Consider the following 25,118-nt stretch of genomic DNA (forward strand, 5'->3'; position numbering starts at 1 on the left):
TCTGAATTAACTAAATCTATTCTAACACTCCCCTTCAAACTGGACGAGCCTCGTCGAACGAGTTTGAAGCAACGAACACCACAACGAGGCTGATGGAGAGCTTTGGTAAGCAGGTCAGCAAGTTATCAATTGAAGAAACATAACAAATTGGACGACTGCCATGGGCCTTTTTCACGAACAAAATGATAATTAAATTCAATATGCGTGAGTACGAGTAAGATAAACAAGATTAAAAGAAAGATAAGCGGCAGTAATGTTGTCACGATAAAGTAAAACAATAAATGACACCCGAACCCCAAGCTCTTGTAGAATGTAACAAATCCATGTGTCTCGGTCTCGGCACACGCATAAGCAAGAGATTGATATTCCGATCTAATACTAGAACGAAATAATATAATCATCGACAATCAGATTTAATTCAATAAATATGTTCTCGGCCGTCAAGATAGTGTAATCCGATCCAAACCGATCCGGTCTAGAGGTCCACTTACGGGCATCCCGACCATTACAAGCCAAAACTTAGGGCGTTTCGACCTGGGATGCGCCAATTCGGTACTGTAAACTTGCGAAGTACAAACCAAACCAAACCAAACGCAAAGGGGGTTTTAATTAGTAAAGAAGGCGATCTCAGCTGAACCAGGTGGTAAAAGAAGAAGACATGGGCGATCCGTACCGTATATACTTCACCCCGCCCGAAATAGGTTCTCTCTTTTTCCCTAACCCTAATTCCACAATCTCGAAATTTTCAATTTTCCCGAACAATTGCATTCAATTTTCACTCACTTTCCCGCATTTTCTCAGCATCCAAACAGAAATTTTATTACTTTTTCATCACTCTTAGGTGGTTTATAATTCATGCTTGATTGGAAAGTTTGTGTGCTTCTTAATTATACGGTATAACTGTTAAATACAAGATTAAGGAAATTGGTAAATGATTGATGGGTGGATTATATTGTATTGGGACAGACAGTGTTGCGAGGCCAAGCTTTCCTGGCTACTTGTCGTCGGAAACACCCTCATTGCTATTCAACCCAACGATTCCTTCTACCGATACGCAGCGGAGTTATGCTTCCGATTTTCTGCAGAGAGATGTAAGACACTAACTTTTATGAGTTGCTATAGGGACTTGTTTGTGACTGCTTCGGTAGGAATCACATGTGCTCGTTAGCGCTTTTGCTAGAAGTGCTTTTATTAGAAACACGTCAAAAATTTTGTTAAAATCTAAGTGCTTCTAGGAAATAGAACTTTCAGTAGAAGTGCTTTATGACCCGTAAATGCTTTTAAGTTTAATCTCCCAAAGGCATTCAGAAGCGGTTTTCGTTGTAAAAAATCGAGTTTAGCCTTCCGGAAACAGTCCCAGACAAGCCCCAAGTATATGATAATGTTCATGTGTTAATGTATATGAATTATTATGAAGGAATTGTGGTCTTTGATCTGATTGCAGATAAGATCAATGACTACTGGCGCATATGCTGTAGATGATGCTGTGGGTCTTCGGTCTTGTCCTGAACCGGTTCTTGGTGCAACAGCAAGAGCTAGCACAAAGGGTTATTCATCGCTTTTAGAAGTTCCAAGACTGGAAGTTTCTGCAGTAAGCATTAGTCCAAATCTTCCTGCAGACATAAATTTAGAAAGGCCGGCTGGCTCTTCGAGAAATGCTGATGGTCTTCCTGTGAAAGGGGAATCAAATGTTTTGTTTGTCGATGGACTTCCCACTGACTGTACCCGAAGAGAAGTAGGCCGTATCCTTTTACTTCTAACCGTAGATTCAGAGTTTATTGAAATGGAAATGATCGTCGCTGAAATATGCTTATTATACTGCTTTGTTCTGTCATTTAAAAACCTTGACTTGCAACGAAGATATATTCCGTCCATTTATTGGCTTTAAAGAAATCAAAGTCATTCACAAGGAGCCTAGACGTGTAAGCCTTCTTATCTTTCTACTTCTGTTGAGTAACCTTCATAGATCTCATTGCAGACAAGCTACGTGTGATCTAGCAACTACTTTTTTCATTGAGGGGCACACAGTTATTTGTTGTTATTTCTATCAACGTCCTCGTACTTTACTTTTGTTCGAGCTTCCCTCAGTGTTTACTAGACCTTTACATGAACTGCAGAGTGGAGATAAGGCTATGGTTCTGTGCTTTGTAGAGTTTGCTGATGCGAAGTGTGCTCTGACTGCTATGGAAGCTCTTCAAGGTATTACATGAGCAATTAACCATGATCTATCCATGTACGGCATAAATGTGAAATCAATATTCCAGTTATCAATATACCATAGACCTCTATAACCAAATTTTTTAAGGAAATTGTACGTTATATTCAGAAACCGATTATGTAACTAACCTTTTATGGTTTAGAATCCCGTTTAACGGAATGAGTTAATTGATAAAGCTTCATTGTGTCTAGTAATTTGAGGAAACTCATCACTTATCAACCTATGCAATGTGGACGCATGCAGGTTACAAGTTTGATAACAAGAAACCCGAGTCCCCTGCATTGAAGATCCATTTTGCACATTTTCCATTCAGTCTACCAGATGATGGCAAAGAACAAAGAATTGGAATCCCGCGGTGACAGAAAAATGGCCTGAGATGAAATCTGCGGCTTGCTGGAACCTGTTTCGTGATGTTTTCGGTAGGTCTCAACTTACTATTTGTATACTGTGATGCTTTCAGTGACGTCATTGAGCTATAATACTGTTCGAAAGGTAAGTGTTAAGCATGGAAAATGCCTCCTACTTTGGGGAACTGATAGCTGGTCTTAATGACAATGACTTGATATCATGAAAAAATTAAACGTCGTTTTGCCCTCGATTTAACTATCACAGATTCTTAAACTAAATAGACTAGTACAAATTGATTAGGAGAAAACAACCTACAAAGTTGGTGCGAAGCGGGCGAGAATCTTGCATACAACCAGGGATGCGACGAAGCATTATAGGAATTCTCACGCCTGGTGGAATGAGACATGAGATGAACCGTAGGGCTATTGAACTAGGGCAGTTCTCACGCCTGGTGGAATCGGTGAGGTCGGTATGTACTCAAACATAGATGTTCTCACACTTTTGTGACAGGTCTCGAACGAATAGAGTGGTCAAACAACTCTACCGAAGTTTTTCTCGTGAGACAGGTCATCCAATGAAAAGAGTTCACATTACAAATACTAAAGGGAGTACACTGAACTCATGACGCAAGATACAAGATGGAAAATCACGCAAAATAAATAATTTATGTTCTCTTATATGGCAATTGGAGTGTAATCTCATGCTACAGCACCGTGTTTCTGTGTTCTTGATGTATATAACTTAGCTTATAAAAAGACTACTACAAAATACAATTCATCCATTTGTGTAGAGGGGCAAAGTATACCTTTTACAGAGAGCCCTTACACACAAATTACAACCAATAACCAAAAGAATAATAATTTTGAGAATCTCTGCTTCTTGCATTGCACGTGTCAGATTGCGATTTCCAAATGTAAGGAGCCGAGCGGTGTGACCTAAAGGAAACTAGTGCCCGCCAGGCCATGGTGCAATAGATTATGGGCAATGGCATCCCTAGCCTTCATCGAGCTCGTCGACCTAAGAGCGACCTCCGGGACCATCTCGTCGTCGATGAGCTCGAACCGGAGCTCGGGCTCCATCTCCTCATTCCTCAACTCACAAATGTTGTGCAAAACACAGCACGCCCCGAGAACCACCGGCAAGTCCTGCAGCTTCACCTCCGTCCTCTTCTGCAAGCAAAACCACCTTCCCTTCAACCTAGCAAACGCATCTCTGGCCACATTCTGAATCTCCCCAATCTTCTCGTTGAAAGCGTGCTGGGTCCACGTTAGGTTCTGCTGGGTGTAAGGCACCAGCACCCAGTCCATCAAAGGGTACCCAGCACCCCCAACAATCCACACGTTCTTCAGCAAACCGTTATTAGCCCTCTGATTTAACGCCGATTTCTCCAGCACCTGATCATCCGGCATTGATCCTGGCCATCCGATGCACACATCGGCAAAAACGCCTTTGGGGTCCACCACGCCCTGCACAGTAATCGAGTACGAAGTCTTCTGGTTCCTCTCCGTGTGCCGTTTATTGAAATATGCAGCAACGCTGACTTTGGGTGCGATGATGGGTATATGCGTAGTGTACATAGACCCAGCAACGTTTGGAATTCCCGAAATACCCTCGAACTCGTCTTTAATTTTCCTCGCCGCGCTCTCCTCCGGCCACTGCAGGTACTTGGGCATCAGCACCGTCCGGATCGCGGAGCAGACCTCAAGGACGAGCTTGTGGCAGGTCGAGATGCCGAGTCCGAATCGTTTCGACACGAGGCGGAGCGGGTCGCCGGTGGCCAGCCGCCAAAGGCACACCGCCACTCTCTGTCGCACCGGAATCGCGTTCCGCAGCGTCGTGTCCTCCTTCGCGATGGCGGAGTTGAGCTCCTCGCATATTAAATCGAACGTGGACTTCCCCATCCGAAACGCCTTTTTGAATTCCGAATCCGGAAAATCCGGCTGGTTGCACTCGTCCCACCACGCTTTCGACCTGTCCTTGACCCACAGCCGCCGATGGTGACCCGACCCGACTCCCGGTTTACCTTTTTCGACTCCATCAGCTTCCGCCGACACCGCCGCCGTCACCACCACCGCACAGGCGGCGCTTCTTGATTTTCTCCGCTTCATCGTTTCGGATTCTTCCACCTCCGAGTAGCACTCCTGCAAATCGGAGTAGTACTCCAGCATGGCCTTGTTCCTCTCCTTGTGCGTCTCTTCTATTAACGACGCGTCGTCATTCGATGCCCTGTCGTGGTCGCGCTCGTCCTGCTTCTCCTGCTCTTCGAGCAACGACAAGGAGGCGATTATTCCCTTGAGGTCCTTCTTCTTCTTCTCGCCGCCGCCGGTGTCTCTACGACGCCGCTTCTTGGCGCTTCCGTTCTCGTTCATTTGCGTGTGTAGAGAGTTCTGGAGGAGGGAGTAGACGGTGGCGTGGTCTTCAGCTGCTGGGTCTGTTTGGAGGTCGAGTTTCATATAAGGTGAGATTTGCAGACAACAACCATAACAAGGAAATTGAGGAAGAAGCAGCAGCAAAATAGTAAAAAAAGAGGAGAAAAGGTGTTTGGCTTTTTTGAAATATGAAATATGCAAGTGTGAACGCGTAGATTGACAAGTTGAGAAAATGTGGAGAGGAAGGAAGAGGATCTGTATTATTTGTATAAATACGACTTATACGTCACTACCTGTTCCCATTACAATAAGAATATAAGTCCAACGCTGATACATACAGATGAGGGAGATGGAGGGATGGATCATCTATCACTGTAATGATTAACAAGTTAAGTAATATTTAATTACGAGTAATACATTTTTTCAAAACGGAATTAAATAATAGTTTCGTCAGAACAGTTTTTTTTTTTTTTAAGTCGGAAAGTCTTACAGATACATCTCAGTCTCATCTTGATTAATGTTATGTGTTCTACAATGTCACAGATCCAACTCATGACGTATCGTGTGTATTACAGGCTTAAAATTCATATTAAACAACTACTAGACTACTTCGTGGTGGATTTAGCAATTCTAGAACCATCAGTGATGCATAAACCCATGGATCCCCTTGTAACTTTTTTGGAAATACTACCTAAATGGTTTTTCTTTCTCGTTAACTTTGAGTAATACTTTGATCTTTACATGTAGTAAATTTACGAGATCAGGTTGCATTCGATGTAACATAAATGAACAATTAGGATTTAAAGAAATAAATTCTATATATTCAAGAGTTTCGCTGAAATAAAACATTTGTTGTGTATATTAATGTGTCAATATATTATTGAATCATTTATTGTAAATGGCCATATACTAAAATAGTAAAGAGATGAGTTATTTTTTTTACTATAGTATGAGTTCGAACTCAATCAGCTCGTTAATCTAAAATCTAATATAATGAATTTATTATCTGACCAAAAAAAAAAAACTAAACCAAGGAGTAGCCTTTTAATTGAATGTTAATTAAAGATGAGTGGAAACACTTGTAAAATGCCTAGAAAGTGGATTACAAAATAATTAATTAATGGGGAAGGACTGAAAGAACATGGCGTGTACGAAAACCGTTGACTGGGGGGACGCTGTGTGTGAAACGTGTATAAGAAAAGGCGCGGGGGTGTACAGGTGGCAGGTGTGAACGGGGGTTTAAGGATTGTGGCGGTGGTCGGTAGGTTTATGACGGTGACATTGGGATTACCTGCCGACCTTTTTTTTAATATTATTTATTTTCTCTTTCATTTTTGGGCTTAAAGGGGTGTGATTGGAATTTGGAATGTTACTTTGCTGGAATAAAAGAACACCAAACTCGTGCCTTTTTCACAATTTTCACCAATCTTTTGGAAAATGCGTGTGTTGGCCATGAGAAATGGGATCATCAATTTCGTGGGCCAGCCAGATATTCTGATGTGAGTAATGTTAGGTAGATTAATTTTTAAAACATAATTTATAAATTATGTTCTGTATATTAATATAAAATAAACAGTCACGTCGTGTGGTTTGCAAGAGAAAAGAAATGTAAGGAGACCCTCTCAAATGAGACTTTTGATGGACTCTCTATCACCTCTTATTGTTTAAAATTAATTCTCGCGTTAACATTATAAAATATTGTACTAAAAACATGAGGTGCCCAGAAATTTCATGGAGTCTAGTCTTATGGAGAAATGCTAAGGAGATTCACTCAAAGTTGGGCTTTCTATCACCTCATGTTTTAACGTGAAATTCCATGCTAATATTATAAAATATTATGCAAAAAACATGATGGGAAGATAATCTATGAAGAGTTCCACTTTAAAAACATCCTTAACATTTTCTGATTTACAAAATATTGTTTAAATATCTAATTTTCCCGATACTACTCTTCAAATGTAAACAAAATGTACAGTTGATTGATTAAAGCAGTGTTCACATTAAGTTATGACATACGCAATTCGAATGCGACTACACAAAACATGGATTTGGATCCTCTATTGAGCTAATGGAGAGGATCCTCATGATCAAGTGTTATGGACCGTTAGATTTTCATTCAACGGCTATAATTATATTAACTTTAAAATGACCCACCTGTTTGTAACCGTTCAATAAAAATCCAACAGTTCATAATATTTGGTCAGGAGGATCCTCTCCATTAGCTCTGGAGAGGATCCAAATCCACAAAACATGTATCGTGCTTTTGTGAGGTTGATTTTATTCATTGTGTGGTCAGGCTTTTATAAGTCATGTCGTGCTACATAGATGTGCATGGTTAATTGGGGAATTCAGTTGCATGAATGATTGGGAGTTGTCATTGACAATCAAACTAAAGCCTTACATTTAATAAAAAAAAAAAGCAAAACAGTGTTTATTTCATATCCTAATATCCTATCGTTTAGTTATTAGTTACATTTTCCACGAATATGAATTTCCAAGAAAAGCAAAGTTATACATCCCATAATATGAAGATTGGTTTGGACCAAGATCTAAAGTATCGTTGATTTCGGAAATATCGGTAGTCTAAAAACACGGAAATTTCGATGGAAATATCGGGATATTATCGATATCGATAAAAATTGAATAAAAACCACGGAAATTGTAAGAAAAACTTGGAAATTTTTATTGAAACTTTGCAGGATGTTTATTTAGTCAATTATCTATTAGTTTATCACAAAAAATTGGAAGGAAATGCATTGCATGATGGATTTAACTGATTTAAGTTGATTATATAGCGAGCTGACAAACATTGTGAGTTTAGAAAATATGTAGTAATTAATGAAAGAAGTTTAAACACACCATAATCATTTATATATAATGAATTAGTACAATATTTTACACTTTATACATTGCATGGTAAGATACATGAGTGACTTAGTATCACATAGAGTTCCTATGAGGTTCAAAATTTTCCCTATCTTCATCATCTCTATGTGTAGAGTAAGTGTATTATGAAGAGTAATCATCAAATGATAAATCCCCAAAATAGTTTTGCGTGTAATTGTTAACATGCCACTCGTATGAAACCAACCACCACTACTTTTTGTCTTGTCAAAAGTTGGCCCGTTTGGGGGATTTATATTATATATATATATATATTATATATATTATATTATGTAACTTATCTTAACACACACACACCACTGCACACACACACACCGACACACACGCACACTGAATTATTATGTTTATTTTATCAATATTATCCCGATATTACCAATATTACCAATATTATCTCGATATTAACGATATTACCGATATTATCGATATTATCCTGATATATTGATGAAAATAAGGTGGATACGTGTGAAAATATCCCCCTCTTAAAAAAAACAATATTATCGGCGAAATATTGCCGATAATATCGATATTTAAGACCTTGGTTTGGACTAGAGTTATTGCTTGTGCTACAAGATTAGAAGAAATTGAACTTTAACGAAAAACTATCGGTACTGTTCATTTTAACGAAAAATCACATTTTTACACTAAAAAATTAATCATGATACTATTCACTTTACCTTTTATTTTATCATTATCGTTAAAATTCAAAGTTTTCAAACCATTTTTATTAGTTATTCTTAAAAGAAAAAACGGCATAGGCTTTTCAAACTCTTCTTTACTCTTTTGGATTAGCTACCAAGTTCTTAGCGTATATTTATTTCTCATGTATTTAATAATTTTAATTTTTGGAACATTGTACGCATAGTACAAATATATACAGTTGGCTAGGGCCCCACAAACTAGCAAATTCAACAATGTACACGAAATTTAGATTTTTTCCGAATCTTGTAGTTTAGAAATTTAAACTGTTCAAAAGAGGGAGAGAAATTCAAACCCTCAATTTGTGTGAAGTGTACTGGTGAGATTGGCTAATGAAAGTTGTAAGATTTGAAGTGAATGGTCCGGATCTCTTGATTCATAAACTCCTGAACACAAAATTAAAAAAGGATTTGAGTTCAACATACACTAACTTTTGACCACATTTAAATTTGGTTACAATTTAAATATTTTTTCATGGGTAGTAAGGTAACATGAAATTGCTAAATTTCCCAAGGAAAAACAAAATTTGACACAAAAATTATAAACAACAGATAGTCTGTTGTATTTGACCAAAAAAAACAAAGATTGTAAGTTGTAAGAAAAAGGCGGTCCAACTAAGGAACATTGAGGGAGGACATGTTCCAACATTGTACTCTTCTAAGATTCTTGTTCACATTCAACATCCAACAATGGATTGGTAATTACGTTGGCGACCATTGCCTTAACCAATTTTCTTTTCTTGTTCAAAGTAACGCCCTCGTCCTTGAAGTTTGAACGGAGTTTCACTTTAATTTTCCTAATTTTAATTGCCGCAATTAGTTTATGTAATTTAATAATTGCCTCAGCTTAAGAACAATGGTGTGACAACTTATATAACTAGAAATTGAAAGACGTGTGTGACATTCTTACACCTATAAATTAATAAATCTAAATTGTTGTCCTTCAATTACAACAATTAGTAAATTACAAAGGTTCAAATCACGATAATCAAACTCCCAAGCATCGAAATGAAACTTTATCCAAATTACGAAATTTTTTCAGTGTGCTAAAAATACAATCCAGTAAACCAAGTGTCATAATCCAGTTAGAATATATTGTTATAAGTTTCCAGTCAATTATGACTACAGTCGGTGCATTGTTGCATATGCAAAGAAACAAGACATGGCTTTTGCAAGTTGGTCGGTCTAACAATGTTTACCTGGTCAAACATCGCTGATATTTCTTTGATTCTTGTTGCCAAAGCAGGTGTCAGATGTTTGATATATCATACATACATTTACGTCTGCGTCTAGAACCTTTGAAAATGTTAAGCCTGCAAAATTGGAAATGACTTGCTAGGACACCACCGTGTCGGTTTTTTAAGCCAATAACCAACTACCACGTGGCAAAACTAGCTCCGTGATAATGCGTTATTTGATTTAAAAAACCACCGCAATGACATCCCGAATGCAGGCAAATAGATGAGAGAAACAAATTTGACCTAGCTTAACAAGAAACTTGTGCATTTGATTTTCTTACAACTGCCTCGTTAAGAATTTAAGACTTGTTTGAGGTATATACAAAGAGAAATACATCAAAACTGTCGAACCTAATATTGAGCAGAAAATATTACAGTAGGTGACGGCAGCGAAAGCACCAGCTACAATACAGAGGAATACATATGCAGAATCATGCCTTCGGCTGCTCTGGTAGGTCAGATGACCCATAGAGGTGTGAGATGAACTGTTGTCGAACAATGTGGCTCAAGATTTCAGCGGGCAGGCAGCGTAGCAAAGACAACGGGATGAGTTCTCATAGCTTCGGTTCGGTCTCAAATATTAGGACATGGCAGAGATGAGATCAAGTAAGGGATTTGCCAGCCCATTCTAGCTCTCGTCGCTTTTGCTTGGCTTGCAACCGGTTAAACTTCTCTTTCCCCTTCTCCAAAAGAGGGTCATGCACGACGTAGTCATTTAGGTCCTCACTGCGAGACATGTGATCCTGCAATGATTTACAGGAAAATTTAAGCCATGGGGAAGCACAAATTAGATAAATAGCAAACTGATATTTGTTCGAAGAAATGAGGAAGGGAGATAGTAGCTAGTTACTGTTATATCACTCCAATGAAATGGCATAAATACATATGAACCTATGAATCTTACCTTCCCTTTCTCAGGAGCAAATTTTAACGGAACTGATTTCCAATCGGATAAGTCTTCATCTTTGCCACCTCCAGATTCAATACCTGGGGCTGTGCCCTTTTCGAATACTCCCTTCTTAAACTTCTCAAGTTTTGCGAGAACCTAAAAGCATCCAATCCATAAAAACATGGTTATAAATTCACACAAAGTATCTTCTAAAAAAAAAAACCACAAAATAAACGGGTTTTGACATTTTTTACTAACTACTTTATAAATAGAATAAAAAAGTGAATCAATTGGCCTACTCCCAGGGCTGAAGGGAAGGCAGGGGAGTAAAGAGGTAAATCGAGAAAACAATACATAAAAAGGGCCAATAACACATACTTCATCTTCTCGTCCTTGATTTCTACGCTTCCTCTGTTTCTGCAATTGTCTTCCTCTTTCAGCTTCACCCAGCAACTGTAAGTCTGCATCAGCATTTGCCATGCGCTCAGCTCTTGCCTCGGATCCTATCCCTTTTTTCTTCAAGGACAGCTTATCCACCTTTTGTTGATCATCATCAATGCTTTCAACATTGGACCTGGCAAAAAGGAGATTAAGAGATTATTGTGAAGATATTTCAGATGTTTTGTGTCTGACAGTGTCTGAATTCAAAATGTTTACCTTGACGTAGGTATTTCATGCCGCTTTGGGCTAGATCTCCCTGCATATGGATGTGGCAAGTTAAGAAAATGGACATAATATTATTAAGGCAGTACAAAGCATTGTCAAATTATACGGCAACCAATCATGCATTAATTATTCCCAATCAGGAGAAAATATAATACACCGAGGAGAATTAAATACCATTCTTCAGCTTTGGCTTTGGTGGGAGATCTCCCAAATCCGTTCGTTTCTTGAGTATTTGCTGGCGCATTCTTGCATCAAAGTTGGCCTCATCATCATCATCATCATCGCTATGATCAAGGGTATTATAAAATTTGGACTCTGAGTCTTTCTTGGGCTCTTCTTTCTTGGAGCTTAGAGCTTCTCTGACAGATAACTGTACATGCCTTGTTTTGGCATCAATGTTCTGCGTACAAAAACATTTGTCAAAGATAAGTCCCTTGGATTATCAATTTCTAAGTGAGAAAGACCGGAACATGCATATGTAGATTACCGATCACACTCAAAAAAAACAAATGGGCCTAAATTAGCAAAATTGCAACAGTTTTATATAAACAAGGCATCACAAAAAGGACGCCTGATAATTACCGATTCATTAAAAGGAACTTCGTCCTTCAGAAGACGAGGATCATCCAATACATCGTGGCTGCTCTTGATTTTGGTCTTGACAGCTGCCAACTCTCTCTCCTCTTCTTCAGCTTCTTCTCCAAATGAAAGCAAGTTCAGCTTTCTGCATTTTTTAAACAAACCATGCGCATAAGATACCGAAGAAGTGTAGTGACAGTTTAGATAACATATATCATGGCATAATACATTTTCTTTTCACAGACACAGGTGTACAAAAACAAAGTAACATTCACACAAACGCACACGTACACATTCCTTCAGGCAAGGAAGAAGCTTACTTTACAGCTTTCTTCTTTGTGTCTTTGTTGTCAGTATCATTTGTGGATTCCTTCGAAGGCTTTGCACGTACCCTTGGAACAATATCATCAAAAGGATTCCATAACACCTAAAACACAGATTTTGACAGCAAAAATAAAATAGAACAGGAAAAAAATCACATAAGCATATAGAAAGAGGAAAGCTTAAGGTTACTCAAGGACCAGGTTTAGCTACCTCTACTGATAGTATCCTTGGGGGTGGGTCCAAAGGCCGATCCTCCTTGTCAGTTTCGAGTTCACCCAACCGCACAAGATTATAGATTGAATCCCCAGTCACCTGAAAAACAATACAAACAACAAAAGAATGAGTTCGGTTGCTTGGTCTTCTATAAAGCTAAACTGCCAGTGCCGGAATTGAAGTTAATCATCACCTTTCCGAAGATGGTATGCTTCTTGTCAAGCCAATCACTCCGATCCAAGTTCATGAAAAACTGGCTCCCATTCGAATTGGGTGTACCGGCATTTGCACAAGCAACTAAACCCCTATGCTTGAATCTCAAACGCGAATGAAACTCATCAGGAAAAACACCACCGTAAATACTCTCACCCCCTGCAAAAATGCACCCAACAATTCAAGTTCAAAATTTCAAAATCCTAAATCCGAAGTAACCCAGATCACTATACTAATTCCTGAACCAAAATTCTCATTCTTTTTAGCAATTACCCAACTCAAGTTCAAAATCCAAAACTGAAGTAACCCAGAGAACAATACAAATCCACGAACCGAAATTCTCAATCTTTTTTTAAATTACCTGTGCCGGTGCCGGTGGGGTCGCCGCCCTGAACCAGAAAGCCTTTGATTATGCGGTGGAAGATTGTGTTGTCGTAGTATCCTTCGAGGCAGAGCTGGACGAAGTTCCTGACGGCCTTCGGGGCCTCTTTGGGCCAGAGCTCCACGTCCAGCGGCCCGTGCGTCGTTTGCAGCACCACCTTCCCCTTCGTCGGCGGCTCCAACACGTATATCGACGACATTGCTCACGGATTGAGGCGCTGCAGGAGATTTGAGTCCACTGGGGATTTGGGAACTCGATTGTTATCTGAGTATTTCTGGTTGGCTAATTGGGGGAGAAGGGTTTTTCTTTTTCGATTCCGCCGGTTGGTGACGACGTCGTTTTGGTGATATTTTGGCTTTTGGCTTCCGCGGATCCGCGGGCCTGAGATTTGGTACCCTTTGGAGAAGTTGGTATTTCGAAAAAATAATTTACTCGTTCACGTGTTAATATGTCATTAAGCTTTAGTGTAGAAGAAAAATTTATATGAAACTGAGGGTGTCATTTGGCAATGTGATAAAAAAAGTAAATCGAAAAAATATCATGCGTTCGTCCAATTGGACATTTGATAAAAAAAGAAAGATATTACGTGTTCAAGGTTTTTCACAAGTTCAAATTATTTCTCGATAACACATACCATTATTGAATTGTTCTATTTTCAGTACTATCACTTTACAAACACAATATTCAATAAGTTATTCTCATAGTGTGCTGGTTCAAGAGAGTTTTGAGAAATATGAGTAAGCAAAGTAGGGGTAAATCATAACATTTTAAGCGCATGTAGTAACTAATACTTGTCGAGTTGGTCTAGTCATTATGACATAAAACGTCTTATAAATGAATTATTTGCACACCCTAATTATTATTTTTTTAACAAACGATATTATCTACACTAAGGAGTGGGGGTGAGCTTAGCCTCGCAATAAGCTAGCAATTATGTGGCTCAAATTCGCCTTTTGCGATAATCGAACCTAAAACCTCTCACTTACAAATGAAAAAGAATATCAAACCCTAATTTTGAATAGGTAATCTTTTCTTCAATCAAGTTGCAGTGAATTTGAATTAGAGATCTCTTTTAAAATTAAAAAAAAATACAACTAAACTAAGAACTAGTCATTATTCTTTTAAGAAATAAACAAAATAGAGGTTAATCGTAATTGAATACTATTATACCAGAGATTTTTCAGTATGCCGGGAACACAGTCGGTACATTTAGTGTAATAATACAATTATTTGATTTAAAAAAAATTTAATCAATTGTAATATGATACTTAGTGTACCTATTGATGTTCCTGACAGACTGAATTGTTTTTCCTACTATACATTGTTTTATTAAGCCACTTGTCTCCCTGTGAAAAATTGTAAACATAGTTTGTAACTTGATAGCCAACAGTTAAGCCGAATACTTGTAATTTGTAACCTCTGCACAACATAGATATCAAACAACTACCAATCCTTGAACAAATTTTGTTCAACAAAAACATTTTTGTTCCTCTCAAAGTCCCATTTCCCTCTTTGTTTGTTTGACTTGTCTTAAAGCTTCAACAAAAATCCAAACCTAAGTAGAAGTCCTTTTATTTGGTCATGGCCAGGTCAAAAATTGCCTAAATCAAGCCAACGGACGAGAGTCGGTTAAAAGTTAGTTACGTTGCATTTTCCATGTTTAGCCAAGCATGTGATTCCACAGTTCCACAACCACACCAACAGAAGGCCCTAATCAGCTAACCTTCTTCCTTTCTTCTTTCCCTTTTCCTCTTTTCTTGCGTCTCAAGCTTTCCCGGAGCGGTGGACGTGGAGGGCGGTGCCATTGGCAGCGGCATTGGTGCGTGTTTGTGCTAGTGCTGCGCTAGTGGCGTCACGCAAAATGGCCTCCCATTACTCCTCGGACGACGCCGTTCCACCCATCAATGCAACCGCCGTGGCTGTCGACAAGGACAATAAGAACAGCAACTATGCCGTCCGGTGGGCTATTGATCATCTTGTAACCGCCGGCACCAAGCCGTACATCATCCTCATCCATGTCAAGCACAAAAACAATCGTAGGTACCCTCTATTTTCTCTGCTTCATTTTCGAAACACATTGTTTGGCCTTGTCAACGTGATTTCTTTGTTTCTTTTCGGAGTTACGCAGAGAGTGATGCTGATTCGGGTGATAATAATGGACGTGGTGTTTTTGTTCCTTACCGTGCATATTGCGCTCGTAAAGGGGTACGTACGTGCATCATTCCTATCACTAATGTGTTACGCGTAATATCGCTTAAAGGGTCTAATAGGTTTGATTTTACTTTTTCAAATTCTAGGCACGAGTGAAAGAGGTTATCCTTGATGACAGTGATGTTGCAAAAGCACTTTTGGAATATGTCAATTGCAACTACCTCAATATTATTGTAGTTGGTGCATCAACAAGGAATGCTCTTACAAGGTTTAAATCTCTCCCTCTCCCTCTCCCTCTCCCTGTTTCTCTCCCTCTCTCTAGCTACGTTCTGATGCTGTGGTTCTTCACAGGAAGTTTAAAAGTGGGAATGATGTGCCCAGCAGCATTGTAAAATTAGCGCCGGAATTCTGTTCTGTATACGTAATTCAGAAAGGGAAGATGTTGTCAACAAGAACTGCAAAGAGGCCAGTGGTTAATACTGCAGTTCCACCAAAACAGCCATCCTCCCAGGGACTTCCATATCATATCCCAGCAGATAATAATGAATTTGAAAACGGAGTTAGGTACGTATTTTAATTAATTCTCTTCAGGGCGACATGTTGAGAAAATCTCACTTCTTCTCAGTTTTCTTCAACTCTGATCTCTTTTAATTGCACGGTTGAGGTTTTTGCAAAGCGTCGTGTCTTTAAGTAAGACAAAACATCGTGCAGTGAGAATTTCTCTTATGCTAACAAGTTGTGGTTTTTGTAATGCTGTTGGTGGAAGCAGAGGACAGCCTGCATTAAGGGGAGGGTGGAAGGTTCCAGGACCGGACAAAATGCCTGCAGCGCGCGAGAGGACAAGGAGTGCTCCGAACAATCTCTTGTTGGATATTAATGTCGGCATGGCTAACCATACTGCAGCACGGTCTTCGCTTAGCAACCGCACTTCGAATGCTGATGAAAGTGACTTTTCAATGCCATTGTTTGGATCAGTGGATATGACAAACCAATGTTTCGACTTCTCTAGTGCATTAAATTCTCCCAAGGACTCATCCAGACATTCTGCAGTAAGTTTATCATAGTGGTTGCTTGTAGGAGAAGTTAATTAGTAACTTGGTAGCATAAAAATTTATAAATCAAGGCCTAGATAAAAGAATAATCTGGCTGTTAACTGTTTGATCGATTACAGCGGGATATGGAGGCTGAAATGCGAAGATTAAAGCTCGAATTGAAGCAAACGATGGACATGTACAGCTCGGCCTGCAAAGAAGCAATCTCGGCAAAAAATAAGGCTAACGAGCTTAGTCAGTGGATGCAGGAGGCGCGAAAGTTCGAGGAAGTGAAGCTTGCTGAACAGACGGCCCTTGCCGTTGTGGAAATGGAGAAGGCTAAGTGCAAAGCAGCTATAGAAGCAGCTGAGGCGTCGCAGAAGTTGGCGGAGATGGAAGCTCAGAGAAGAAGACAGGCAGAGATGAAGGCAAAGAAAGAGGCAGAAGAGAAGAACCGGGCGTTGAATGCTTTGGCACATAATGATCTCCGGTATAGGAAGTACACCATTGAAGAAATTGAAGAAGCTACGGAAAATTTTGAATCAGCGAATAAAATTGGTGAGGGTGGATATGGACCTGTGTACAAAGGCAAACTCGATCACACGCCGGTTGCTATCAAAGTTTTGAGACCTGATGCTTCTCAAGGGAGGAAGCAATTCCAACAGGAGGTATGCTATTGATATAATTTTGAGATTTGGAACATTACATAAACATTGTACTATCAGAAAATAAACAAAAAAAACGAAATGGTTATCAAACGGGATCATATTTTGTGTTGACATGCAGGTTGAGGTCCTGAGCTGCATTAGATATCCTAACATGGTTCTCCTCCTTGGTGCCTGCCCCGAATTCGGATGCCTAGTATACGAATACATGGAATACGGAAGCTTAGAAGATCGGTTATTTAGAAGAGGTAACACCCCCCCACTTTCGTGGAGGAGACGGTTCAAAATAGCTGCTGAAATTTCAACAACACTTCATTTCCTTCACCAAGCAAAGCCGGAACCCCTTGTACACCGTGACCTAAAGCCAGCAAACATCCTATTAGACCGGAACTTTGTAAGCAAGATCGGTGATGTCGGGCTAGCACGCTTAGTTCCAGCATCTGTAGCAGACGAGGTGACACAATACCACTTGACTGCAGCCGCCGGAACATTTTGTTACATCGATCCTGAGTACCAACAAACTGGCATGTTAACAACAAAATCGGATATATACTCGTTGGGGATAGTACTACTCCAAATCATCACAGCCAAGCCTGCCATGGGACTTGCTCACCATGTTAGGAGGTCCATCGAGAAGGGAACATTTTCGGAGATGCTTGATCCAGCAGTGACCGACTGGCCAATTGAAGAGGCTCTAGCGTTCGCTAACTTGGCATTACAATGCACAGAGCTAAGGAAGAAGGACAGGCCCGACCTTGGCACAGTTGTAGTGCCAGAACTTATCCGGTTAAGAGACTTTGGAAGGACTGGTGACACTACTCCTCCCGGGTTCAGTGATAGTCCAACTCCAAGCTCTGTGTCGCGTCCTTCCACATCAAGAACATCAACTACAAGTAGTCAGGTTTGTAACATTAACTGGTAGACTCGTTTGGACGCTGCTATTGAAGAAAATAAGAGAGGGAAACATGGGTGCATAATAACTATTTTAGAGTGCTAATAACAATTCTCATTCGTATTTTCTATTATAGTTTTTATCTGCTACCGTCTTAATTATGCTACATTGTTGAAAACCAGGAGCCACTGAATAAGAGTAGCTCCAGGGTCGGAGTTGAAACATAGTGCCGAAGTACAAAGAAGACGAAGACAATTCAAAAGCACCCGTTGACGCGAGGAACGAAGGGCCGGAAAGCTAGTTACAATTGAAGAAGCTGAAGGAGTGTTTGTAGATAATAGGAAACTGATACCAGAAAAAAGAAAAAGTTGATATTCTTAGGCTTCGTTCACTGATTGGTTTAAGCTAATCTTTGGTGGGTTTGTGATTAGTAAATCATTGTTCTTTAACTTCTTTGTACTTTGTGTTCATGCTGTGCCTGTCCATAATCTTTTCCTTTTGGATTATAAGACGATCACTGCCCTCTGCAGTTGAAGTTTGAGAAGATTAAAGCGTGGTGACTCAAAAGGAAACCTGGAAGAATATATGTACTTAGCTGAAAACTGGAGGCCTAAAAGAAGTCGGTAAATTTTATTTATTCGAGCAATAATCTAATCAAATCTAATCTAAATGGGAGTGGAATTTGAACTTGGGTGTAAATGGGCCGAGAAACATACTACTTTAATCAACTTGGCTACGCACAAGTCTGCGCAGAAGCGGAGCCATGAAGAGACCAGAATGGTCCTGGGCCCATCCTGACATTTTTTTTTCATGCAAAAAGGTTTAGTATTTATAATTTTCAAGGTTTTTCATAGGCTTAGGCTCTAATCCGACGTTTTTACTTTAATTTCTTTAATTGGATTTGATTTGAGGTTGGTGGCTCCTATGGAGTTTGGGCAATCTGTTGCTTGTACTTTGAGGAGGACTTGGTTTTGGGATCAGTGGAGGGAGAGAGAGAAAGAAAGTCAGAGAGGCTTGGGATTTAGATTTAATGAAGAGGATGAAGAGGACGACACCATACCAGACCTAAAAGATGTTGGTTAGTTATTCACCGCACGACATAGTAATTTATGGAAGATCAGGAGAGCGTTTTAGATTGAGACATTTGGATCCCTTCTAAGCTAAAATTCTGACTCCGCCACTAAGTCTGCAGTTGAGATAGGTGATTAGAAGAGCAAAAGTTAGTGAAATAGTTATGAGATATCCTTATTCCAGTAAGAGAAGTCCATCTTACAAAGAAAGGTATAACTAAAGTCTAAGGAAGAAGGAGCATAAAGTGATTCCAAAGGTGGATTATGTTTGCAGAAAGGCATCAGAAAAACAGTAGAAACTAGAGGTAGAGGATTAGATTGTCATTGAAGCCTTTCTTAGGATTCCTTTTCCCATGAAATTGAAAGAATGCAAAAATACAGGCTCCAAATGACATGAAAGTAGCTAGCAAAATTAGCATCGGTACAAACTCCTAATTGAAATATAACTGGGGTACACTAAACAGATAATACCATTGCAATATGGGTGTGCCTAATTGAAATATAACTGGGGTACACTAAACAGATAATACCATTGCAATATGGGTGTGCATGAAAAAAAATGCGAACCATATGTAAGTCACAATTTAGTGTCATTTTACCGTCTGTTTAGTGTCACTTTAGTTTTTCTTCTTAATTAAAAATTTGTAACCGATTTTATTGGTGTGTATTTTTCTTGAGTAATTAATCCCCGTTCTACATATTTAATAAGAGAAGTATCTAAATCAAACCTTTTGAGGTGCCATACACACGCTTGTATAAAGGGCAGATAAGTAGAACAAAGTTTTCTCAAGGCCACACCATAACTTGGTCAGTTGTCAAGGGTTATGCCTCTGTCAGATGAGTAACTCCAAAGATCTAGTATCCATGGCAGGGAAATGGATTCCCCGGTCCTTCAAGGCGGCGGTTTTCGGGCTGATCATGTTTGCCGGGTTGACATATGAAGATCACACGGTGGATCCTGAGACTGGTTTACTATGCATCAGTGAATGCGGTACATGTCCAGTCCTATGTTCACCACCTCCTTCTCCTGAACTCGAGCCTTCAGGTCCACTGCCATCACCACCACAATCACCGCCACCAGTGCACCACTCTCCACCTCAATATTACTACATTTCTCCGCCGCCCTCACCACCGAAACAATCACCATCACCAACTCCCTCACCGCCAAAACAATCCCCGTCACCCCCATCATATTCTTCGAAAGGCGCTCCTCCTCCTCCTCCACGGTTTGTCTACTTCTACGACATGCCTCCTGCCGGTCCAGTGCCAACAGCAACAACGGGAACTGGAGTGGTGAACAACAATCCACTTCCTAACTACTTTTACACCTCCATGGCTTCTTCTCCTTCTTCTGTTCATGTCTTGCTTTTGTTCATCTTGTTAGCTCATCATCTTGTGTTTTCTTTTTGGTGAGAAGTATAGAATTAGACTGTTACTCTGTCATAAATTTCAGTTTTTGAATTTGTATTGCAATAGAGGCATTGACCAAATCCTGAGTGATATATAGAGACTCCTACTTGTATTTAAAATTTTATTTGTTAATTAATCTTTTTTTATGTAAATTTTGAAGGTGATTTAATTTGTGATCTAGTTTCACTTCGGGCGATAGAAATGAGGATCCGAACTTAGTGTAGATTGTCCTATATAGACAATAATCATGTATAAATCGATATGAAAATCTATTCAGAAATTAAATAAGTTTTTTCGTGATTTACATTGTCGTTTTATTATCAATTTACTCACGTTATAATACGTGAATTAATAACGCTCAGAACTATGTAACCATTACAATTACAAATTTCTCGAGCAGAAATAAGATAAAATGAAACTCAGTCATTCTCTATATCACTTTAACATGAAAAATGAAAAAAGGCAGTTTATTTTATTTTTATCTGCTTTCAATTTTTAATAAAACTGGAAAATCAAAAGAAAAAAATTACCTCTTAAAGTGGGCCCATAGAGGCCCAATAAGCCCAGCAAAAAGTTCGATCCAGATCCCAATCGCGGCAAATCAAACGACACGACAACAACCCCATCGAAACTGAGCAACGAACTCCATAGCAGCAGCAGCAGATCTGAAAATCTGCATTTCCCTCCGATACGTCCAAACTCCTAACCGGAGGGTCCGAGATCCGAAACCTCCATCCAATTCGGAGCTCCAGCATCCGATGATGGAGTCCGAAAATGCTGCCGACGACTCCTCCGCGGTGGCCAGCCTCCTCCCGTTGGCCTCCGCCTCCCAGCAACCCTACGTCTCCGAGCTCCTCTCCTTCACCCTCGATCGCCTCCACAAGGTTCTCCCTCCCTCCCCCTCCTCCCCCTCTCTCTCTCGCCTTGTTTGTTTGGTTAATTAGACTTAAAATTGATTTATTTTTCTCGGGTCGGGTTTTTAGGAACCGGAGCTTCTCCGGGTCGATGCGGAGCGAATACAGCGGCAAATGCAGGAGGTGGCGGTGGCCAATTACCGAGCTTTCATTGCTGCTTCCGACGCGTTGGTCGCAATTCGAAACGAAGTGTCTTCCATTGACAAACATCTCGAGTCTCTGGTAGTAATTAATTAACTCTAATTTATGGTTAATTAATTAATTAATTTGAATCTATGATGCATTTTTGTAATGCTGACTTGAAATTTTGGGTTTTGGTAGCTGGAGGAGACGCCGAAGTTGATGAATGGGTGCACTGAGTTTGTTGAATCTGCGGAGCAGATTTTGGAAAAGAGGAAATTGAACCAGACGTTGCTAGCCAATCACAGTACATTGCTCGACTTACTTGAAATCCCTCAGCTTATGGAGACGTATGTGTTTGAAAATTGTTTTGAATTGTAGCACTACTCTAGGTAGTGTAGATCCATGCTACATCACCCATAAGTTCGATTTGGATTTAGTTTTCGAACCCCAAAACCCGAAACACAGCATTCTTAAGTTACCCAATATCCCGAACAATGCATTATATGGATAGAAAAATGCCGTTTTTCTGAATGGGATTGTTTGATAGTAGCTGAGCATGATTATTCGGAATGTTGTGTTTCTTATGGAAGCTGATTGTGTCATAGGATAATTCTTGTATGCTTAATTCATTCCCGTTCTTACGCAGATGTGTGAGGAATGGAAATTACGATGAAGCTCTTGACTTAGAAGCATTTGTTAGCAAACTTTCAACCATGCACCCCAAGTGAGTGTTGCTGCCCCCTTATTCCCCTCATTAACCAATAATAATTTTCAACTTTGTGAAAGATTGTGTACTGAGGCTGTCTTTGTTGTTTTGCCTATTTCCTTTTCTGCCTCTGTAAGATTGCCCGTTATTCAAGCTTTGACTGCAGAAGTCAGGCAGACCACTCAATCTCTTCTTTCTCAACTTCTTCAGAAACTTCGTTCAAATATTCAGGTATTGTGTAATTCCTTGAACATCAGCTAGTGCACTTTTGATTTTTCGTTCACATTGATTACAAAATTTTAATTTTTTTTCTTCTGGATGTGTGTTTGTGCATTGCAGTTACCTGAATGTCTCCGTATTATTGGATATTTACGTAGAATAGGAGTTTTTAGTGAGTATGAAATGCGTTTACAGGTAAGGGATTGGTGTATTTTGCGCATTCTTTACATTTATGTATTTTGCAATGTAGAACGCTTCAAATGACATGTGTGGACATTCAGGCTTTTTTTTTGTCTGACCTTTTTTTCTTTCTGTGTTTTAGTTTTTGAGATGTCGGGAGGCATGGCTTACTGGAATTCTGGAGGATCTGGACCAGAGAAATGCTTATGAGTACCTGAAGGGGATGATAAATTGTCATAGAATGCATCTTTTTGATGTTGTTAACCAATATAGAGCAATATTTGCTGATGATACATCAGGCAGTGAAGAAAATTATGACGGTGGTCTTCTTTTCAGTTGGGCTATGCATATAATTACTTCACACCTTAAGACTCTTAAAATTCTGCTTCCAAAGATAACTGAAGGCGGATCTCTATCAAATATCTTGGATCAATGCATGGTGAGCGTCCTCTGTTATATTCATTATCGTTTTGCACATGCTCGCATCAAGCTATAAACGGAGATACATGCTTCAATATAGTTGTTTCTTTAATAGTCCATGATTTGCAAGATATATCACCATTCATTGAACTTTTCATTTACTTGTCACCTTTTTACATATGATAAAGCACCAAGGCTTCACTTCAGAGTATTATTGCTGGGCTGTTTATTATCCTGACTATATGAGACATGGAAATGGCATCAAATAAACATGTTTATGCTGCAGAGGAGTCTGCAATTTAAATGATATAAATTCGCCATATGCTTTTTACTCTTTACACCCAGGAATAAAATCTCGTAAATTGGTCATGCTAGTCCTATTATCATTGAAATTTAAGAGTAATACAAGCTCTGTTTGTTTATCTGATCTTGTTCCTTTTTTTTTGTTGACAGTATTGTGCTATGGGACTTGGTTGGGTTGGGCTAGATTTCCGGGGCTTGCTGCCATCACTGTTTGAAGAGTATAGATCTTATTCCCCCATTTTTCTTGACTACCATATACCTTAAATTGTTTTCCTCATTGTGAATGTTGACCTTGGTTACTTTTCCAGGGCAGTTCTCAACTTGTTCTCAAAAAACATGAGCACAGCAGTTGAGAATTTTGAGGTGAATGAATAATTCATGACTTGAATTCAGTGTTTCTATAATTAAAAGTGCAAATAATTTCTGTAGATTGAGGGATTTAAGTTGACATTGTGCTTAAATTCAGGTGGTCTTGGATTCACATCGTTGGGTCCCACTACCAGCAGTTGGCTTTTCATCGAACAGTCATGGTGATGAAAATCAGGATGATGTAACCCCGCCATCTTATCTTATGGAACATCCACCTCTTGCTGTTTTTGTTAATGGTAAGTGTTATATAAGCTTCTCAGCTAAAATCTTCTATGCTTAGTTGTTTACTGAGGAATTGCCCTTTTCCCCCCAGACTTCTCATCTTGTGTGCTTTGTTCCTTTTTAGTTGCCTACTTTAGTAAACCAAATAACGATCGATGGTCCAATATCATTGATATGGAGTGTGGATACTGGATAAGTTTCTTTCTGTCGTTTGTGACTTTTGGAAGAAAGAAAGTAGGTTTCCAATGGTTACTTGTATGAACTGCAAAACTGAATTGTAATGTGGGAAATATATATCATGGTTGCTCTTAAAAATAGTGTGTTAGTAGGTCCACCTATAGCATAATGCTCCAGAGGAATGGCCCAATTTCTGCTTTTTTCAGGCATTTATGCATATATCTCTTTCTTGTTTAGGCGTGTCTGCAGGGATGAACGACCTCCGCCCCTGTGCCCCAATAAGTTTAAAGCATGTGCTTGCTCAAGAGTTGATCAAGGGATTGCAGGCTGTTTCTGATTCTCTACTGCGGTACAATACAAATCGGATGCTGAAAGAACACGAATCTGGACTTTTCCTCTCACTTTGTCGAGCATTTATTGAGGTATAATATAAACAAACTCGGGCTACATATTGTCTGATATTTTCTTCATCTACAGACGTTGACATCCTCTGTACCTTACAAACACATTCGTAGGTTACTTACCCGCACTGTGCCACATGCTTTGGCCGCTGTTACCCTGGTGGAGCTGCTTTAATCATGGATGCAAAGAGTTTGTATGACGGGATTGGCCGCCTACTGACAGTCGCCACTCCATCAAGAGGACTCACGAAACCTGTTGGTGATGGAGACGGAGATGGAAATGAGAATGAGAATGAAAATGAAAAGAACGTAACTGAGAACGGTGACGTGTCTGCGGTAGAAAATGGGATCTCGCCGGTCGTTGAAGAAACCGATAATACCAACTCTGATGAGAGGGAACAGAAAAGCCCCACTTTGCAAACAGAGGAAGAGACGCACTGATCATGGACGTGTGTAGCTCCCATGTTTTGTAATTTTGAATATTGGCTCTAATATTTTGCTTGTAATTATTTGGCTCAAAGATGTTATATCGGAATTTCAGATGTTATATGATAGAGAAGAGAAACAATTTGATTGTAGAAAAACATCAGCAAATTAATAACAATTTCATACTGATTTGTTGTACCATCCTCCGTAACGCTAAATTTTCGCTTAAATTTTTCTTTCTAAGAGATCAAAAGAAATTATTGTTAGTCCGTGTCTGCTCTTTTATACTCAAAGTTCGAATTCCTTTTGGCCGGACATAGTTTTAGAATAAAAACGATACTATTACTTTAATTGTTTTAAGTGTTAATTAACGCTTTTTTTTAATAGTGTTTATACATCTA

The 25,118-nt window shown here is 39.4% G+C and overlaps 5 protein-coding genes and 1 long non-coding RNA gene across 10 annotated transcripts; 3 read left to right on the forward strand and 3 right to left on the reverse strand.

Annotated features, from left to right (window-relative positions):
• Positions 1–269: 269 nt before the first annotated feature.
• Positions 270–3,357, forward strand: LOC103455800 (RNA-binding protein 1-like). 2 transcript variants are annotated; one of them, XR_532200.4, is made up of 7 exons: positions 346–701; positions 967–1,091; positions 1,445–1,742; positions 1,861–1,922; positions 2,118–2,199; positions 2,462–2,637; positions 2,867–3,357. XR_532200.4 is itself a non-coding variant. In XM_008395387.4 (6 exons), exons 1-6 carry the CDS (start codon positions 659–661, stop codon positions 2,575–2,577), a joined length of 726 nt encoding a protein of 241 aa, XP_008393609.1. In that variant the 5' UTR covers positions 270–658; the 3' UTR covers positions 2,578–2,824. The 2 variants fall into 2 exon arrangements, 1 of the variants encoding a protein (XP_008393609.1); XM_008395387.4 differs by lacking the exon at positions 2,867–3,357 and having other exon boundaries at positions 270–701; positions 2,462–2,824.
• Positions 3,223–5,293, reverse strand: LOC103455802 (protein ANTAGONIST OF LIKE HETEROCHROMATIN PROTEIN 1). The gene has a single exon (XM_008395388.4). The coding sequence runs from the start codon at positions 5,017–5,019 to the stop codon at positions 3,502–3,504; it is 1,518 nt and encodes a 505-aa protein (XP_008393610.2). The 5' UTR covers positions 5,020–5,293; the 3' UTR covers positions 3,223–3,501.
• A 4,723-nt stretch (positions 5,294–10,016) lies between these two features.
• Positions 10,017–13,439, reverse strand: LOC103455799 (peptidyl-prolyl cis-trans isomerase CYP57). The gene is made up of 10 exons (XM_008395386.4): positions 13,018–13,439; positions 12,637–12,815; positions 12,441–12,542; positions 12,227–12,333; positions 11,910–12,051; positions 11,502–11,727; positions 11,319–11,358; positions 11,040–11,235; positions 10,677–10,817; positions 10,017–10,515 (listed from the first exon to the last, which is right to left on the reverse strand). Exons 1-10 carry the CDS (start codon positions 13,235–13,237, stop codon positions 10,375–10,377), a joined length of 1,494 nt encoding a protein of 497 aa, XP_008393608.1. The 5' UTR covers positions 13,238–13,439; the 3' UTR covers positions 10,017–10,374.
• A 1,283-nt stretch (positions 13,440–14,722) lies between these two features.
• LOC103424802 (U-box domain-containing protein 35) lies at positions 14,723–18,226 on the forward strand. 3 transcript variants are annotated; one of them, XM_029095169.2, is made up of 8 exons: positions 14,723–15,078; positions 15,159–15,243; positions 15,336–15,457; positions 15,541–15,753; positions 15,959–16,238; positions 16,361–16,888; positions 17,007–17,786; positions 17,960–18,226. In XM_029095169.2, exons 1-8 carry the CDS (start codon positions 14,900–14,902, stop codon positions 18,002–18,004), a joined length of 2,232 nt encoding a protein of 743 aa, XP_028951002.2. In that variant the 5' UTR covers positions 14,723–14,899; the 3' UTR covers positions 18,005–18,226. The 3 variants fall into 3 exon arrangements, with proteins under 3 accessions (XP_028951002.2, XP_028951003.2, XP_028951004.2); XM_029095170.2 differs by having other exon boundaries at positions 14,724–15,074; positions 15,167–15,243; XM_029095171.2 differs by having other exon boundaries at positions 14,903–15,078; positions 15,167–15,243.
• A 1,255-nt stretch (positions 18,227–19,481) lies between these two features.
• On the reverse strand, positions 19,482–20,866 carry LOC139192347 (uncharacterized). The gene is made up of 2 exons (XR_011576454.1): positions 20,788–20,866; positions 19,482–20,284 (listed from the first exon to the last, which is right to left on the reverse strand). It is a non-coding gene; the product is annotated as an uncharacterized lncRNA (long non-coding RNA).
• LOC103455805 (conserved oligomeric Golgi complex subunit 8) lies at positions 20,793–24,918 on the forward strand. 2 transcript variants are annotated; one of them, XM_029094140.2, is made up of 12 exons: positions 20,793–21,141; positions 21,241–21,393; positions 21,493–21,641; positions 21,941–22,018; positions 22,138–22,231; positions 22,340–22,414; positions 22,542–22,838; positions 23,273–23,340; positions 23,431–23,485; positions 23,589–23,727; positions 24,128–24,312; positions 24,406–24,918. In XM_029094140.2, the coding sequence occupies exons 1-12, from the start codon at positions 21,016–21,018 to the stop codon at positions 24,730–24,732; spliced, it is 1,746 nt and encodes a 581-aa protein (XP_028949973.1). In that variant the 5' UTR covers positions 20,793–21,015; the 3' UTR covers positions 24,733–24,918. The 2 variants fall into 2 exon arrangements, with proteins under 2 accessions (XP_028949973.1, XP_028949974.1); XM_029094141.2 differs by having other exon boundaries at positions 24,128–24,423.
• The last annotated feature ends 200 nt before the right edge of the window (positions 24,919–25,118 follow it).

The sequence above is a fragment of the Malus domestica genome, chromosome 15, assembly GCF_042453785.1.
Source record: "Malus domestica chromosome 15, GDT2T_hap1".
NCBI lineage: Eukaryota > Viridiplantae > Streptophyta > Magnoliopsida > Rosales > Rosaceae > Malus > Malus domestica.

Bases quoted from the DNA above. Each gene is read 5' to 3' on its own strand.
- LOC103455800 (XM_008395387.4), top strand. From the start codon at position 659: ATGGGCGATCCGTACCGTATATACTTCACCCCGCCCGAAATAG. The intron at 702-966 runs GTTCTCTCTTTT...GTATTGGGACAG, and splicing joins CTTCACCCCGCCCGAAATAG to ACAGTGTTGCGAGGCCAAGC. The intron at 1,923-2,117 runs GTAAGCCTTCTT...CATGAACTGCAG, and splicing joins TTCACAAGGAGCCTAGACGT to AGTGGAGATAAGGCTATGGT.
- LOC103455799 (XM_008395386.4), bottom strand. From the start codon at position 13,237: ATGTCGTCGATATACGTGTTGGAGCCGCCGACGAAGGGGAAGGTGGTG. The intron at 12,543-12,636 runs GTGATGATTAAC...ATTGTTTTTCAG, and splicing joins AGCATACCATCTTCGGAAAG to GTGACTGGGGATTCAATCTA. The intron at 11,359-11,501 runs GTATTTAATTCT...ATCCATATGCAG, and splicing joins AAAGCCAAAGCTGAAGAATG to GGAGATCTAGCCCAAAGCGG.
- LOC103455802 (XM_008395388.4), bottom strand. From the start codon at position 5,019: ATGAAACTCGACCTCCAAACAGACCCAGCAGCTGAAGACCACGCCACC.
- LOC103424802 (XM_029095169.2), top strand. From the start codon at position 14,900: ATGGCCTCCCATTACTCCTCGGACGACGCCGTTCCACCCATCAATGCA. The intron at 15,754-15,958 runs GTACGTATTTTA...TGGTGGAAGCAG, and splicing joins GAATTTGAAAACGGAGTTAG to AGGACAGCCTGCATTAAGGG. The intron at 16,889-17,006 runs GTATGCTATTGA...GTTGACATGCAG, and splicing joins GGAAGCAATTCCAACAGGAG to GTTGAGGTCCTGAGCTGCAT.
- LOC103455805 (XM_029094140.2), top strand. From the start codon at position 21,016: ATGATGGAGTCCGAAAATGCTGCCGACGACTCCTCCGCGGTGGCCAGC. The intron at 23,486-23,588 runs GTGAATGAATAA...GCTTAAATTCAG, and splicing joins CAGCAGTTGAGAATTTTGAG to GTGGTCTTGGATTCACATCG. The intron at 23,728-24,127 runs GTAAGTGTTATA...TTTCTTGTTTAG, and splicing joins TCTTGCTGTTTTTGTTAATG to GCGTGTCTGCAGGGATGAAC.